Raw genomic sequence first — 18,346 nt, forward strand, 5'->3', positions numbered from 1 at the left:
CTGAAATCAAGCAAGTAGAAACAAAAAGGACCATAGAAAGAATCAACAGAACCAAAAGTTGGTTCTTTGAGAAAATCAACAAGATAGATAAACCCTTAGCCAGACTAACGAGAGGACACAGAGAGTGCGTCCAAATTAACAAAATCAGAAATGAAAAGGGAGACATAACTACAGATTCAGAGGAAATTCAAAAAATCATCAGATCTTACTATAAAAACCTATATTCAACAAAATTTGAAAATCTTCAGGAAATGGACAATTTCCTAGACAGATACCAGGTATCGATGTTAAATCAGGAACAGATAAACCAGTTAAACAACCCCATAACTCCTAAGGAAATAGAAGCAGTCATTAAAAGTCTCCCAACCAAAAAGAGTCCAGGTCCAGACGGGTTTAGTGCAGAATTCTATCAAACCTTCATAGAAGACCTCATACCAATATTATCCAAACTATTCCACAAAATTGAAACAGATGGAGCCCTACCGAATTCCTTCTACGAAGCCACAATTACTCTTATACCTAAACCACACAAAGACACAACAAAGAAAGAGAACTTCAGACCAATTTCCCTTATGAATATCGACGCAAAAATACTCAATAAAATTCTGGCAAACCGAATTCAAGAGCACATCAAAACAATCATCCACCATGATCAAGTAGGCTTCATCCCAGGCATGCAGGGGTGGTTTAATATACGGAAAACCATCAACGTGATCCATTATATAAACAAACTGAAAGAACAGAACCACATGATCATTTCATTAGATGCTGAGAGAGCATTTGACAAAATTCAACACCCCTTCATGATAAAAGTCCTGGAAAGAATAGGAATTCAAGGCCCATACCTAAACATAGTAAAAGCCATATACAGCAAATCAGTTGCTAACATTAAGCTAAATGGAGAGAAACTTGAAGCAATCCCACTAAAATCAGGGACTAGACAAGGCTGCCCACTCTCTCCCTACTTATTCAATATAGTTCTTGAAGTTCTAGCCAGAGCAATCAGACAACAAAAGGAGATCAAAGGGATACAGATCGGAAAAGAAGAGGTCAAAATATCACTATTTGCAGATGACATGATAGTATATTTAAGTGATCCCAAAAGTTCCACCAGAGAACTACTAAAGCTGGTAAACAACTTCAGCAAAGTGGCTGGGTATAAAATTAACTCAAATAAATCAGTTGCCTTCCTCTATACAAAAGAGAAACAAGCCGAGAAAGAAATTAGGGAAACGACACCCTTCATAATAGACCCAAATAATATAAAGTACCTCGGTGTGACTTTAACCAAGCAAGTAAAAGATCTGTACAATAAGAACTTCAAGACACTGAGGAAAGAAATTGAAGAAGACCTCAGAAGATGGAAAGATCTCCCATGCTCATGGATTGGCAGGATTAATATAGTAAAAATGGCCATTTTACCAAAAGCAATCTACAGATTCAATGCAATCTCCATCAAAATAGCAATCCAATTCTTCAAAGAGTTAGACAGAACAATTTGCAAATTCATCTGGAATAACAAAAAACCCAGGATAGCTAAAGCTATCCTCAACAATAAAAGGACTTCAGGGGGAATCACTATCCCTGAACTCAAGCAGTATTACAGAGCAATAGTGATAAAAACTGCATGGTATTGGTACAGAGACAGACAGATAGACCAATGGAATAGAATTGAAGACCCAGAAATGAACCCACACACCTATGGTCACTTGATTTTTGACAAAGGAGCCAAAACCATCCAATGGAAAAAAGATAGCATTTTCAGCAAATGGTGCTGGTTCAACTGGAGGGCAACATGTAGAAGAATGCAGATCGATCCATGCTTATCACCCTGTACAAAGCTTAAGTCCAAGTGGATCAAGGACCTCCACATCAAACCAGACACACTCAAACTAATAGAAGAAAAACTAGGGAAGCATCTGGAACACATGGGCACTGGAAAAAATTTCCTGAACAAAACACCAATGGCTTATGCTCCAAGATCAAGAATCGACAAATGGGATCTCATAAAACTGCAAAGCTTCTGTAAGGCAAAGGACACTGTGGTTAGGACAAAACTGCAACCAACAGATTGGGAAAAGATCTTTACCAATCCTACAACAGATAGAGGCCTCATATCCAAAATATACAAAGAACTCAAGAAGTTAGACCGCAGGGAAACAAATAACCCTATTAAAAAATGGGGTTCAGAGCTAAACAAAGAATTCACAGCTGAGGAATGCCGAATGGCTGAGAAACACCTAAAGAAATGTTCAACATCTTTAGTCATAAGGGAAATGCAAATCAAAACAACCCTGAGATTTCACCTCACACCAGTGAGAATGGCTAAGATCAAAAACTCAAGTGACAGCAGATGCTGGCGAGGATGCGGAGAAAGAGGAACACTCCTCCATTGTTGGTGGGATTGCAGACTGGTAAAACCATTCTGGAAATCAGTCTGGAGGTTCCTCAGAAAATTGGACATTGAACTGCCTGAGGATCCAGCTATACCTCTCTTGGGCATATACCCAAAAGATGCCTCAACATATAAAAGAGACACGTGCTCCACTATGTTCATCGCAGCCTTATTTATAATAGCCAGAAAATGGAAAGAACCCAGATGCCCTTCAACAGAGGAATGGATACAGAAAATGTGGTACATCTACACAATGGAATATTACTCAGCTATCAAAAACAACGAGTTTATGAAATTCGTAGGCAAATGGTTGGAACTGGAAAGTATCATCCTGAGTGAGCTAACCCAATCACAGAAAGACATACATGGTATGCACTAATTGATAAGTGGCTATTAGCCCAAATGCTTGAATTACCCTAGATCCCTAGAACAAACGAAACTCAAGACGGATGATCAAAATGTGAATGCTTCACTCCTTCTTTAAATGAGGAAAAAGAATACCCTTGGCAGGGAAGGGAGAGGCAAAGATTAAAACAGAGACTGAAGGAACACCCATTCAGAGCCTGCCCCACATGTGGCCCATACATATACAGCCACCCAATTAGACAAGATGGATGAAGCAAAGAAGTGCAGACCGACAGGAGCCGGATGTAGATCGCTCCTGAGAGACACAGCCAGAATACAGCAAATATAGAGGCGAATGCCAGCAGCAAACCACTGAACTGAGAATAGGTCCCCTATTGAAGGAATCAGAGAAAGAACTGGAAGAGCTTGAAGGGGCTCGAGACCCCAAAAGTACAACAATGCCAAGCAACCAGAGCTTCCAGGGACTAAGCCACTACCTAAAGACTATACATGGACTGACCCTGGACTCTGACCCTATAGGTAGCAATGAATATCCTAGTAAGAGCACCAGTGGAAGGGGAAGCCCTGGGTCCTGCTAAGACTGAACCCCCAGTGAACTAGTCTGTGGGGGGAGGGCGGCAATGGGGGGAGGGTTGGGAGGGGAACACCCATAAGGAAGGGGAGGGGGGAGGGGGATGTTTGCCCGGAAACCGGGAAAGGGAATAACACTCGAAATGTATATAAGAAATACTCAAGTTAATAAAAAAAAAATAGTGCAGAATTAGGCGGCTATATAATGCATATGCTTATATAGACTAAACGTGTACCTCCGTCTCTCCCATCCTCTCAGTTTGCCACTAAGGAACAATGTTTGTGTAGTTGTGTAAAATTAAATAGATTAAATTAAACTTAGTATTTGCTTGCTATGCTGGCCACTCTGTTGAACAGCCTGTACCCACATATTATTATTCGTTTCTATTTGTACAATGGTGGAAACCATTAAACTTCATAGGAAGTTTAAGAGTTTAATTAAGATGTAGTTATTTCACACCCTTCCCTTTCCCATAAGCAGTTTCATTGGGCAGCACTCCTCTAGCTAGTCTTTGTCAGAACTTTTTGTTGTTTTTTTATTTTGAGACAGAGACTCTCTGTGTAGCCCTGGGTGTCCTGAAACTCGATCTGTAGACCAGGCTGGACTTGAACACACAGAGTTCCTTCTGCTTCTGCCTCCCAAGTGCTGGGATTAAAGTCTTTTCTCAGCATTTCTTATTCATTCTATTCTATCCTTATTTTGCTGGTTAATGAATTGTCTGGCATAAAAGTTTCTTTGGGGATACTACACTTTGTTGATTGCTGTGTGCCTCTTTTGAGTTTATTCTGTTGGGTGGTAATATCACTCCTGTGCTCTGAGCCACAGAAGGTGACTGTGAGGAAGGTTATTGACATTGTGTCCTTGTTGCTCTTCTCAGATTCAGTCGAAGCAGGCGAGAAGCTTGTGAAGACAGCACTGGACACATTCGGCAGAATAGGTGATGTTTTCCTGAATTTATAGTGTCTTTAAGTTCCATTTCTGTCTCTGTGATAAAATAACCCCAGGAAAAAACAAGTTAGGGAGAAGGGGATTTCTTTTGGCTTGCAAATCTAGGATACAGTCTGTTATTGTGGGGAAGTTATGACAGGACTTCAGACACCAGTTACATTGTGAAATCAGCAGGACAGAAGTGCATGGGACTTGCTTGTACTCAGCTCCCTTTCTCTGTTCTTACAGTTTAGGGAACCCTGCCCAGGGAATGGTGCCGTCCACAGTGGGCCAGGTCTGCCACATCAGTTTACTTAAGGTAGTCCTCCACAGACGTGCCCATGGGCGAGCTCACTGTAGACAGTCCTCCAGTGAGCCTTTCCTCCCAGCCGAGTGCAGGTTAGCTCAGGTTCACAATGAAAACTATTACATGATACTAACCAGGCGCTTGCTAGATTTCTCATGTAATATTTTTGAGTTGACATTCGTTTAACAAACAAATCTCTTTTTCTAATTAGATTTGTGGTTTTGTTTCATGATTCAAATATTTTATTTAACTGATTTTATTTCATGATGGAATTGAATTGGTGATTTTATTACCATATACATACTTAGGTAATTTTTAAGTTTTTTGCATCTTAAGTGATTAAAAAATTTTGTGAGCATAAGCTCTTTGCCCTTTTAAATGATAATTCATTTAAATCTCAAATACATTTCTGAGATAAATCAGTATTTTGGCAATAACCGACCCAGTGTATATGATCTTTTAAATGATGCTTTGGTGTCTTACAGATTTAGAGAAAATATGTGTGCTAAGTGTCTTAGTTAGGGTTTCTATTGCTATAGTGAAACACCATGACCAAAAAGCAACGTGTGGAGAAAAGGGTTTATTTGGCTTATACTTCCGTAACACTGCTTATCACTGAAGGAAGTCAGGACAGAAACACACAGGGCAGGAACCTGGAGGCAGGAGCTGAGGCAGAGGCCATGGGTGCTGCTTACTGACTTGCTCCTCATGGCTTGCTCAGCCTGCTTTCTTATAGAACCCAGGACCACCAGCCCAGGAAAGGTACCACTCACCATGGGCTGGGCCCTCCCCATCCATCACTAATTAAGAAAATGCCCTACTGTCTTGACTACCACTTGAATGTATGGAAGCCTTTTCTTAATTGAGGTTCTCTCCTCTCAGATGACTTTAGCTTATGTCAGGTTCACATAAAACTATCCAGCACAATAAGACTCTTCATTTTAGAGATGTACTCTTAGTCCTTCCTCTCCAACTCCCTGGTTTAGTCTGAGATGCTGTCATTAAAATTAATGGATTGCAAGAGGGAAACAAGACTGTGTTTCCAGTCTGGACAGCACTACTGTGTGTCAGTTGAGTGTATCCCTTCTTTGTTTAGTCCAGCATACTTGTTCTAGTTTGGTTAGGTTGATTCCTAAGAGCCATGGTCACCGGCCATTAGACAGGGACAGAAACCACAGAGTGTGATGCAGAGGATGGGGATGGCACAGGATTCCAGGGGCTGAATCTTTAAAAACCTCACTTTCTTTGCATGGTGAGATTACAAAGACATATCAAATAGAATATTGGTTTCTGACTTCAGTGGGTTTGTTTTGAATTCCTGGTTTATTTTATTTTATTTTATTTATTTTATTTTTGAGACACGGCTCATGTAGTACAGGTTATCCCACACTTTCTTTCTGTGTAGTTGAGGCTGGCTCTCATCTCCCTCCTCCTGCCCTCCCTTCTCAAGTGACAGGATTGCAGGTCTGAATCCCCATGCTTACTTTAGTGCCTCCTGAATTTGTGATCTTTTTACTGTTGGGGAACAAGGAGAGAACTTTTAACTTTCTGAGTGGATTTTGGCTTATAGTTGATTAATATGCTTACCTTCATTATGTAACTTGGATCTCTTTCATATCGTAGATGTTGTGGTGAACAATGCTGGGTGAGTTTTTCTGTACTTTGATTTGTAGTAGCGTACACACCATTGCGTTTACTGCTGTGCATTTTCCTTTCACTCTGATCATTCTGTATTATCAATATTTTAGGATCCTGAGGGACCGTTCCTTCTCTAGGATAAGTGATGAAGACTGGGGTAAGATGCTTTTCTTGCTTCTTTGGAATGTAACTATTATTTCGTCTTTTAGTATTTAATGAATTTATTACTATTAAGGAAATGCTTTGTACTTGCTACTGTTAATATAAATGAGTTTATTGAAAATGATTTATATATAGTTAGAAGTGTCCTATTTCTTAAACATTTGTTAAAAAATAAGTCATTTGCGGAATTTCCTGAAAACAATTTTGTTTCTTAGTATTAACTTTTTCTAGTAGCCTTTACTCTGTTTTATCTAGATATCTGTGTGTGTGTGTGTGTGTGTGTGTGTGTGTGTGTGTGTGTTTTCCCCATGAGAAGAGCAGGATGCAGAAGAGCCCAGGGAACTACAAATTAAAATCAAAGGTCTTGAGGAGAGGAGAGGAGAGGGCAAAACATGGATGCTAACCTGAAGCTTTCAATAAATAGGAAATATTTTTCATTTTCCTAACCTGTGTTGCAAAGGTTGAGCTTATACAACAGTGAAAGCCCATTTGCATTTATTTTTCTTTTGTTCCTGTTTATGGTCATCAAAAGTCAACAGACCAGTGGCAGAAGGGGTGGCAGGCATAGCCACTGAGGTGGGATAATTACATCATTGCTGAGATGAAGTTCAGCTTCTGTGCCTAGACCTTTTAGAAGAGGCACCATGTCCTGGTGACTGAGAATCAAGCAGCGGAAAGCTTTTCATTCTTCCCTTGGGGAAGCTGGGGTAGGAAGCTGAGAGAGAAGGTCTAAGCGCTGAGACTCCATCCTACCCCATCCTCATGCCTCATCACCCCTTTGTCCTGCCTTAGTTTTGCATTTACTCTGGACTTTCATCTAGCATTTCTATGGAAACTTCTGGCTTTGTTTGTTTTGAATTCCAGAATGAAACCAAATGGGTAAGAATGTTCAGAAATGGGACAGCTCCCAATCCAGGGTTGTTTTGTAAAGTGTTCTTCAGGTGGTCCACTCATTGCACTGCAGTCTTTAAAAGCAGACTGCTTAATTCATTTGAAAATATTGCCAAAAATGGAGATAATAGTATTTTATAGATATTCTCTGATGATGAGCTGTGTGGTCTAACTATGATCTGTTATTCTGAGTATAAGTTCTATATGTCAACTTCATGACTATTCACTTAGAAATTTGCTTTTAATGCGTGTATATCAGTTCATGTGTGTGTGGGATGTGTATGCATATACGTTTACATGCCAGAGACAATTTAGGTCATTGTCCTGAGGAATGCCACCCACCTCCTCTGAGATGGGGCCTCGTCCTGGTCAGGAGCTCAGTAGTAGGGATAGACTTGTTGGGTAACAAAGTCCCAACTAGCTGACCTTGCCTCACCAGCACTGGGATTACACACATTGGCTTCCATGCCTAACGTTTTCACATGGCTTCTGGGTCTCTAACTCAGTTCTTCTGCTTGTGTGGCAAGCACTTTGCTGGGGAAGCTAAATCCCCGTAGATACTTACTTAAGTGGGGGTTGCCAGGTACACATGCAAGTCGAGATGTAAAAAGACTGCATTGTCTCCCTCTTGGGTTCTATCAGCACATTTTTATTTTGAGTAGCATTAATTAAATACAATCATGTTTAGATTAGTGTAAGGGTTAAGAATAATTTTATAAATTATAAGAAAGCTCGTTGGTATGGGTATGACTTGTTGATCGGTAGCATAATTGTAACAAAAACAAAAGTGGCTACCTAAGTGTGACAGTAGATGGTTACGGATGCCCCATATAAAATGAACATGTTTGTGTAAGTTTATTCTAAGACACACCTAACTTGTGACAAACATGTAATGGAAACAATTTCTTTTTCAGATATAATTCAAAGAGTTCATTTGCGGGGCTCCTTCCAAGTGACCCGGGCAGCATGGGATCATATGAAGAAGCAGAATTATGGAAGGTACGGTTGCCTGCAGTCAGCAGAGAGGATGTTTGCATGAAGTGCTCCTCCTGGGGGTGTGGTGCTGGGGCAAGTGCTCCCACACCTGTGCGGGCTTCAGGGTGCACACACTCACCAACTTTGTTCTTTCCTTTCCCCACATGCTTTCCATTATCAATGCATTTCCACGAACCTTTATCACGCTTTTTGTGTGACACTGTTCTTGGGGAGACAAGATGTGAATTGATATCTATTCATCCCAGATGGGGAACCAACAACAAACAACAGTACAAACACCACCAGAGTTCAGCTTAGCAAAACAAAGTAATGAGCTTTCTTGTCATTCGTTATAGGAATGTGGGTGAGGGGCTACTAAAAAGAGCAGCAATGACTCAAAGACAGCTGCATCACCAAAATTAACCCTCAGCATGGATGACAGTGCACAAAAACAACACTGGGAGCTCACTGCACAGCCTACAGGAAGCTCAACTCATTAGAGAGCGTCTTCTTAGGTGTCTCAGTGAATCTGAGCCTTTTCCAGACAACTGGGCTTGACTGAGACTGTCTTTTAGCAGCTGCCCCTACTACTTTTGTACCCTTTGGGAGGGAGATCTAGTGAGTCCTGTCGGTTTTGGGGACTTTCTGAAGTCTTTGAGTAATTTCCTTACTGAGCTTAATGAGCTCCCTCACAGCACATCCCTCTAATCATCCCGTGGCTTTATAACTTCCTCCCAAGATACAAGATTTTAGTTTTATAGAAAGCTGCTACACAGCAACTTTAGAAAGGGGTGTAAGCACTAAGGATTGTTATTTGTCACGCCCAGCAAGCAGGTGGACAGAGAGATGATGGCCATTTCTTCTCATGCTAGCCCACTATGGGCTAGTCTTTGCAGAGTGTTTGGGATCAGTTCTCTACTGCTGCACAAGTGTAATTCATTTACTCGTACATTTGTCCTGTCCTCTGTATGTCAGGTCAGCCCTGCAGTTGGGGCTTCAGACAGTTGTAGAAGCAAATTGTCAGTGATGCTTACTGTTTTGAGACTCCTGTTTTATCTTGAACTTGACAGTTTTGAAAGTAAACAATTTATTGTGTTTTAAGTGGAGTAAGATCGTGTCAGGTTATATGATGGTGTTTAGTATTATCCAGGAATGGAGCAGTGAAGTGATGACCACTGAAGAATTACAACTGCTTGACCTAATATTTCTTGCTAAAATATTAATTTACATGTTGCAGGTTTGTGTTTATAAATATTGTTGTTTTTGGTAGCTAGTACATAAACATTGTTATATTTAAATCTCCGTGGGTCTAACCAGACATTCTTTTATGTACTTAAATCCTATAGTTGAATTTGAAACATCACTGCTCTGTCAACCTTGTTAGATTCACAGCTATGAGAGGTGAAGCAGGCGTAAGACTGGCTTTGGCTCCACAGCATCAGAATAGTCAGGGCTGCAGTGTGGACAGCACAGGGAGAGATGATGTCGGTGTTGTGTTTTTAGAGTCCTTATGACTTCCCTTTTAGAATCATTATGACGGCCTCAGCTTCTGGAATATACGGCAACTTTGGCCAGGCAAATTATAGTGCTGCAAAGCTGGGCCTTCTGGGTCTCGCCAATACTCTCGTGATTGAAGGCAGGAAGAACAACATTCATTGTAACACCATTGCCCCAAACGCTGGGTCACGGATGACAGAGACGGTGATGCCAGAAGGTGAGTGTGCTGGGGTCTGCCACACTGTGTGGAAGGAGCTTCGTAAAAGGATTTGATTTTCTGAATACTTAGAAAATTTCTTTCCAATTTCAAAAGCATTTTCTGTAATTTTTTTTTCTTTTCTTTCTTTCTTTTTTTTTTTCTCGGAGCTGGGGACCGAACCCAGGGCCTTGCGGTTGCTAGGCAAGCGCTCTACCACTGAGCCAAATTCCCAGCCCCGCATTTTGTGTAATTTATGGCTGTTGTTGAAAAACTTAAAAAATACAGTGGAAGCTATAGAAAGTGACCATTAATTTTCCCTCTTGGAAGTAAACTTTAATCCTTTTCCTCTGCATAGCTAGGTATACACACATATATCTGTAGACAGGGTAATAACATTCTTACTGTTTTGTAATAAGTCAACACAGTTACTTATAATAATAGACTACTTATATAGATCATATAAAAACACGAAATGCATAGCATAAACATGGCATGTGACATATGTCATTTCTGGAGCAGTTCTGCTTTATAGGAAAATTGGTCCTAGTGTACAGTTCTCGTGTGTGCCCCTTTCCTGGGTTCCTGTTACCATCTGCTGTCTTGTTATAACTCGTGGACTGATGCTGACCTCTCGTTGCTAACCGAGGCTTGCAGTTGCATCAGGACTCACTCTGTCCTGTACAACTGTGAGACTCCTTACAAGTGCACACCTCATGTCCACTCTTAGAGAATCTCACAGAGCTCACCAGTGCTGCACTCACTCCTTCCTCTCCCTCTGGACGGGTAACGCGTGTGTTGTTGGATGTGGCCCATGGTGTGGGGGATCCATGGTGTGGGGCACCGCTGTTTGCGTATTGACTTACCTATGAGGGCATCTTAGGTGCTGCTTCTTTGTTTGTTTGTTTTATTGTTGTAATAAAGCTATGTACTAGCGAGTTTTTCTGTTAATTTGCACAGGCTAGAGTCATTTGGGAAGAGAAACTCAATTGAGGAAATGCCCCCACCACATTGGCTTGCAGGGCATTTCTTAATTAACGATTGGATTGGTGCTGGTGGGCACATGGCGTGGTGCTGTTCCTGGGCAGGGCGTTCTGGATGGTCTAGGAGAGCATGGTGAACAAGCCACGAGAAACAAGCCAGCAAGCAGTGCTCCTCCGTGGCCTCTCAGCCCCTGCTTCAAGGTTTCTGTCATGTGTTCCTGCCCTGCATATCCTAGAGGATGAAATAAACCCTTTTCTCCCCAAGTCTCTTTTGGTCATGGTACTTCTAGTTCTTGAGAAAATACTAAGAAATGTGATTACTAGATGATTGCAAGACTACTCTATCTGTGTAGGAACCACGGAGTGCAAGACTACTCTATCTGTGTAGGAACCATGGAGTGCAAGACTACTCTATCTGTGTAGGAAACACAGAGTGCAAGACTACTCTATCTGTGTAGGAACCATGAAGTGCAAGACTACTCTATCTGTGTAGGAACCACGGAGTGCAAGACTACTCTATCTGTGTAGGAACCACGGAGTGCAAGACTACTCTATCTGTGTAGGAAACATGGAGTGCAAGACTACTCTATCTGTGTAGGAAACACAGAGTGCAAGACTACTCTATCTGTGTAGGAACCATGAAGTGCAAGACTACTCTATCTGTGTAGGAACCATGGAGTGCAAGACTACTCTATCTGAGTAGGAGCCATGGAGTGCAAGACTACTCTATCTGTGTAGGAAACACAGAGTGCAAGACTACTCTATCTGTGTAGGAAACATGGAGTGCAAGACTACTCTATCTGTGTAGGAACCATGAAGTGCAAGACTACTCTATCTGTGTAGGAACCATGGAGTGCAAGACTACTCTATCTGTGTAGGAAACACGGAGTGCAAGACTACTCTATCTGTGTAGGAACCATGGAGTGCAAGACTACTCTATCTGTGTAGGAAACACAAAGTACAAGTCTACTCTATCTGTGTAGGAGCCATGGGGTGCAAGACTACTCTATATGTGTAGGAACCATGGAGTGCAAGACTACTTTATCTGTGTAGGAAACATGGAGTGGACTTTCACTGTGTCTTTGTCACTTGCATCTCCACCAGTGCTGACCTAGAATATTCCTGTGCCACATCTTACCAGCATTGGGCAAATCAAAATAGAATTTTAGTGTTTTTAATAGTTACCTAGGGGTATGACATTACTATTTTAATTTGAGATCCCTTGATGACACATGATGCTGGGCACTTCGCTATGCTGTTGGACTTATTTCCTTCGCTGAGTTTTTATTGGTTTACTATTTATTTTTATTCTGGGTGTGCCCATGGTGTTTGCATATGGATACATGCTGTGCGATGCATGTGGAGGTCAGAGGTTAACTGTGACATTGGTTTTCTTTTCTTTTTTTCTTTTTTTTTGACATGGTTTTCTTATTCCACCCTTGTCTGGTTCTGTTGATTAAACTAAAGTCACCAGATAGGATCTTGCTTGTAGCCTAAACTGGATTCCCATTTACCATCTTGCCTCCACCTCCTGAATGTCTGCGCCTTCATTCTTGGCCTGAGTTAGTTTCCTTTTTGAGTTTTAAGTGTTTGTGTATTTTGGAAACATCTTTTGCAAATATATTTCCCACTATGTGTGGCTTGCTGCCTACTCTTTTTTTCTTTTTCCTTTTTTTCTTTTTATTTAATCTTCTCTCATACACTACAGTCCAACCATAGTTTTCTCTCACTGCACTTCTCTCAGCTCCCTTTCCCAGCTCTACTGCTCCTCCATTTCCCTTCAGAAAAGATTAGGCCATTCAGTCATATCAACAGAACGTTGTATAACAAGTTTCAGTAACATTAGGCACCAACCCTCATGCCAAGGCTGGATGAGGCAACCCGGTAGGAGGAAAAGAGTCCCAAGAGCAGGCAAGAGTCAGATGCCCCCACTTCTACTGTTAGGTGTCCCACAGAAATCCCAAGCTACACAACCATAAACACAGAGGACATGGGGCAGACCCATGCAGGCTCCATGATTGCTGCTTCAGGCTCTGTGAGCCTCCATGACCCCTGCTTAGTTAATTCTTTAGACCTTGTTCTGGTATCCTCCTCCCTCTGGCTCCTATAATATTTTCTTCCCCTTTCACACAGGTTTCCCTGAGTTGCAGCTAATGTTTAGCTGTGGGTTTCTGCATCTATTTAATCCCATCAGCTGATGACAATTGGTTTAGGCACGGATCTATGAATATACCAGAATATATTTAGGAATCATTCCATTGACTTTTTTTCCCTGGCTGCTTGTGTTTTGGTTCCACTCTAGGTCTCTGAACCATCCAGCTGCTGGTTCCTGCCATCCGGGTAGTGCTGGGGATGGGTTCCCTCTTGTGGAATGGCCTCAAGTTAGACCAGCATTGGTTGGCCATTCCCACAAGTTCTGAGACATTATTTCCCCAGCACATCTTGAACGCAGGACAGGTTATAGATTGAAGGTTGTGTGACTGGGTTGGTTTCCCAGTCCCACCATTGGAAACCTTGCCTGGTTGCAGAAGATGGCCCATTCAGGCTCTGTATCCTCTGTCACCTTCATGGATTCCAGCAAGTTACAACTGCACTAGGTTCCCTTCCCCAAGTCCAGTTGTCCTCATCTCTCCTCATGCTCTATCCCCCATCCCTTTGCCACCTGATCCCTCCTTTTTCCACCCGTCACCACCTGGCCCTATTCACCTGCAGAATCTACTCTATTTCCCCTTCCCAGGGAGATCCATAGCCCCCTCCTGCAGAGCTCTCATGTTGCTTAGACTCTGGGTCTCTGGATTGTAGTGTGATTATCCTTTTCTTAACAGCTAATACTCACTTAAATGAGTACATACCATGTTTGTCTTTCTAGGTCTGGGTTACCTCACTCAGGATGATTTTTTTTCAAGTGCCATCAGTTTCCTACAAATTTCGTGATGTATTTTTTTTAACAGCTGAGTAATATTCCATTGTGTAATGTACCCCATTTTTTTCATCCATTCTTCAGCTGAGGGACATCTATGTTGCTTCCAGTTTCTGGCTATTATGAATAAAGCTGGTACGAACATTGTTGAGCAAGTGTCCTTGTGGTACGGTTGAGCATCCTTGGGTACATGCAGAGGAATGGTATAGTTTGGTATAGTTTCCAATTTCCTGGGAATCTCCATATTGATTTCCATACTGGGCTGTACAAGTTTGGAATTTCAGTCATTTTGATTTGTACTTCCATGATGGCTAAGGATGTTGGATATCTCTTTAAGTGTTTTTCACACACACACACACACACACACACACACACACACACACACACATATGCATATATTACACATATGTACACATACATATATACTACTATATTATACACACACATATATATTCTATGTTATATACACATACATATACACATACACAAATATACACATTTACATACATATATGGATTTATTAGAATGGTTTACAGTCAGTGATCCAGCTAGTTCAACAATGACTGTTTCCTCATGGAAAAGCCAAGGATTCAGAAGTTGTTTAACCCACAAGGCTGCATGTCTCAGCTGGTCTTCAATCTGTGTCATAGTTGTAAAGAAGTGGGTTCTCACGCCAAAGGAGTGCCTCACAGCAGGATAGATGAACTTGCCAGTGAGAGTGAGGTCAAGCAGGCCAAAAGTGAAAGCGTTCTTCTTCCTTGTCCTTTATGTGGGCTGCCAGCAGAAGGTGTGGCCCAGATCCAGGGCAGATCTTTCTGCCTCTGATGTTCCAGATTTAGGGCGGGTCTCCCTATCTCAAATGATCTACTCAAGAAAACCCAACTGCTTGGGTTTAGCTGATTCCAGAATAGTTAGGTTGACTACTGAGATTAACCATTACAAGTCTACCTCTTGTCAACTGGCCACAGTCACATCTCCATATGTCATACTTAATTTCCGGAGTATATATACATACATACACATACATATATATTGTTTGTTTTTCAAGACAGGGTTTCTCCATGTATCCCTAGCTGTCCTGGAACTCTCGAGTAGACCAGGCTGGCCTCAAACTGAGAGATCTGCCTGCCTCTACCTCCTTAGTGCTGGGATTAAGAGCATGTACCATCACCACCTGGCTATACTTAATTTCCAGATGAAAACAATAACAAAGTCATAATTTTGCCTAATAGGATACAACTCTCTAATGTACAACACATATTCATTATGAATTTTAGAATAGGTAGCAATGTCCTGTGACAAACAGTCTTTTAGTGTCTCATGCTTTAATATACCTACTGATGATATTTCACTTGATATTACATTACATGACAAAGAAATAGAGGAACACACTTATCTCTTGATGTATGTGCATATGCAAAAAACATATTCTTAACAAAATACGAAAGAGAGCGGGAAGGTAGGTCCAGGTTGGAGGGAGTAGGTTACTGGGGCATGTGCTTGAAGGGTGCATTTGCCTCTGCCACTTCCTGTCTTTCCTGTGCCTCCTAGCTGTGGTGAGTTGTACAGTTCTGCTCCACTATACGTCCCCAGCATGATGGACAGACACCTGGAAAACCCTGAGCTAGAGCAGTCTTTCTCTGACTAGGTCTCACACGTTTCCTGTTAATCCCTGGGTACCTGCTGTAGTTACTTCCAACACTGCATCACTCCTTTCCCTTACTCTGTTTCTGTCGTACAGGATACACATCTTTGAATTCTTCATAACTCTTACATGTTCTGCTCTGTTTTTTTTTCCCCTTTCTCTCCATTCTGCTTACTGAGACAGGTCTAGCTACAGTGTCTGCTGGCATGGAACTCGCTGTATGGGCCAGTCCAGCCTGGAACTCTCGATCCTACGGCCCCAGCCTCCTGAGTGCTTGTTTACAGGTGGCTTCCTTCCTGTCTTTGCCTTGCAGTTTCAGGAGTTTATGGCACCAGGTCCTCAACTATATCGATTCCTTACTTCCGTTAGAGTGATTTCGATTCCTAGCGTTTTCTTTCTTTGTTTTTCTCCACATATATTAATCATGTAAAACAATTGCTGCCATCACAGTTTCACACTTTACATACTGTACTTTGATTATGTTTACCCCATGGCCTCCTTTGTTAACCTCACGCTCTTGTTATGAACAGCCCCCTCCTTGCTTCATGGAGTTCTTCAGTCTGGATTCTCCATGTGTGAGAGAGAGCATGTGAGCGTCATTTCTTTGTCTGGCTTATTTTCTTTTGCTTCTACAGTTTGCACCTGTGCACCTGGTATCCGTCTGGTCTTATATATTGTTTCTCTTTTATTAGAGCCTGTAATGTACTACTTCGTTGTTCTAATCTCCCGGCTTGGTCTTCCCAGGTCTCTGCTGTGTTTGACCCTGGCTCCGGCTCTTTGTTAGCAGGACTTTGCATTTTTGCTGGATTCTGCTGCTTTGGCAGTAAAACAGGCCTGTTGGGCTTTGCCTGAGCATTTATTCTTATACCTTTGGTGCTGTGTTTATTCTTTGCTTTAGATGTGCGCAACCAGGTCTTCAGTTTCTTTTCAGCTTTTTGTGTTTTGTTGTGTTGTGTCTGTGTCTGTGGGTGTGGGTGTGCACACATGCGTTCTATGTCCTGTGAGGACCTGGGTTGAGTCTCCCTCTCTATCTTACCCATTGAGGCACTGACCCTCAGTCTAATCAAGAGCGTGTCAGTATGGCTAGTCTGCCAAGCTGAGCTGACTTGCTCTGGCGTCTCCTGTCACTGCCTCCTGAGGCTAGAACAGGCAGGGTGCCACACCCAACTGGCATTTGTGTGGGTTTTGGGGATCTAAACCTCACATTTGAGCAACAATGTGAGCCGAGCATTTAGTCCCATGTTCGTTATGGCTGTCTGTAGGTAATGTGTTGCTCTTCTGACGACTCTTGGTTTGAAGTTTACGCTCCCTGCTGTCATGTCAACACTGCCGTCTGTCTAGCTTCTGCTTGCTCGGTGGGTTGACACCCATCGTTTCCTCGTGTCTTTGCCAGTGAAGTGTATTTATTTCATAGAGACAACAAAGGAAGCATCTTGTTTTAAACCCAGTCCATGAAGCTGCGTATTTTAGTTGGAAAGTAAAGAGCATTTATGTTTTGGATTATTATTGAGAGAAGTTTTCTGATTTCTTTATCACTGTTTCTCTGTTTGCTTGGCTCTTGTTCATGTCTTCTCCACTTCTTGTTCTCACCCTCTGCGTCATCAGCAGGGGTTGCTGGTTTAGAGCCCTGGCACCATGGGCTCCTTCTTAGTCCTTAGTCCTCTGGTTTCTGCCATGCAGTTTCTTTCCTGTGCTCTCTTGGTGGAGAATTTCTTCCTTTTCTGTGCTTTGGATTCCTTTAACTGTCTTTTGTACCCTTGATGCTTGAGAAACAAAGTAACAGTTTTTCAGGAGAAAAATAGAATTGCCTAGGCAAAGATTGGTGAGCAAAACTTCATATAACATTCATTTAAATTTATATCAAAATTTTCATGAGAGTATAATTGTATTTGGTTATATCAATTAAACTTTGCATATACACTATCCTTTAGGTACAACTGGAAGGTATTATAAACAAATAAGGTACTGTAGTATATAGTCATCTCTCATTTGCACTTGGAATATCCAAGTACCATAGGTAGGGAAAGTACTTTAAATAATCAGCTTAAAGATCGAGCCATATACTCACATTGCAGTTTGCTGCCCAGCAGAGCCAGGTCTTTGCTTACCTTGAGTAGTTCTTTTCTGCACTAACACAGTGCTCACAGAGTGCAGTGGGAGAGCATTCTTAGTTTGTAATCTCCAGTACAGCAGAACGTTCCAGCCCAGCGATCTCTGCCATTATACTTGCCAAGGACGCTCCTAGTTTCCCAGGTTCTTATTAAACAGCGGGCAGAGAAAAATAACTTTGAGAACGAGTGCTACCTAAGACTGTCAAGTTTTATATTATTCACTCACCAGTCCTTCTCAGGCAGTGCTGGTAATTTTTTTTTTTCAGTGAGTATATGCTACCCATCATTAAAAGGCACACATGATGCCTGTAATTGCAGAAACTTGAGAATATGTTAGATTTTTCTTAGTTGGGATGAAAGTTCTAAACCCCTTTAAGCGTAGATTAGTTATATGTCATTTTGTTCACATTTGTTTTAAACGTCTTTGGTTACTTGTGTAAAATGTTCCACACAGTAGAATGACCCATGGAGCCCGTACGCACACTTGGTTACGTACTCTCTGGTCTTCGTTTCAGACCTCGTTGAAGCCCTGAAGCCAGAGTATGTGGCACCGCTGGTCCTTTGGCTTTGCCATGAGAGCTGTGAGGAAAATGGTGGCTTGTTTGAGGTAATTTGAAACCTTGTTGTTGTCCTAAAGCTTTGCTTTGCTAATTAAATTTAAACAGACTGCATCACTGTGTCCTAAATGCTTACATTTGGAAAGGTGTGTACGGTTGCATCACTTGACTTGTAAATGTTTTGTATATATTATTATGGAGCACG

At 41.8% G+C, this 18,346-nt stretch overlaps 1 protein-coding gene across 1 annotated transcript in view; it reads left to right on the forward strand.

Moving 5' to 3' along the window:
- The window catches only part of Hsd17b4 (hydroxysteroid (17-beta) dehydrogenase 4), an 89,041-nt gene that overhangs the window by 17,935 nt on the left and 52,760 nt on the right, over positions 1 to 18,346 (forward strand). Inside the window, exons 4-9 of the mRNA NM_024392.2 lie at positions 4,210 to 4,269; positions 6,190 to 6,211; positions 6,315 to 6,361; positions 8,172 to 8,256; positions 9,759 to 9,946; positions 18,100 to 18,191. Of these exons, the coding sequence (NP_077368.2) occupies positions 4,210 to 4,269; positions 6,190 to 6,211; positions 6,315 to 6,361; positions 8,172 to 8,256; positions 9,759 to 9,946; positions 18,100 to 18,191 (494 nt within the window). The remainder of the gene's footprint in view (positions 1 to 4,209; positions 4,270 to 6,189; positions 6,212 to 6,314; positions 6,362 to 8,171; positions 8,257 to 9,758; positions 9,947 to 18,099; positions 18,192 to 18,346) is intronic.

The sequence above is a fragment of the Rattus norvegicus genome, chromosome 18 (genome assembly GCF_036323735.1).
Source record: "Rattus norvegicus strain BN/NHsdMcwi chromosome 18, GRCr8, whole genome shotgun sequence".
Taxonomy (NCBI): domain Eukaryota; kingdom Metazoa; phylum Chordata; class Mammalia; order Rodentia; family Muridae; genus Rattus; species Rattus norvegicus.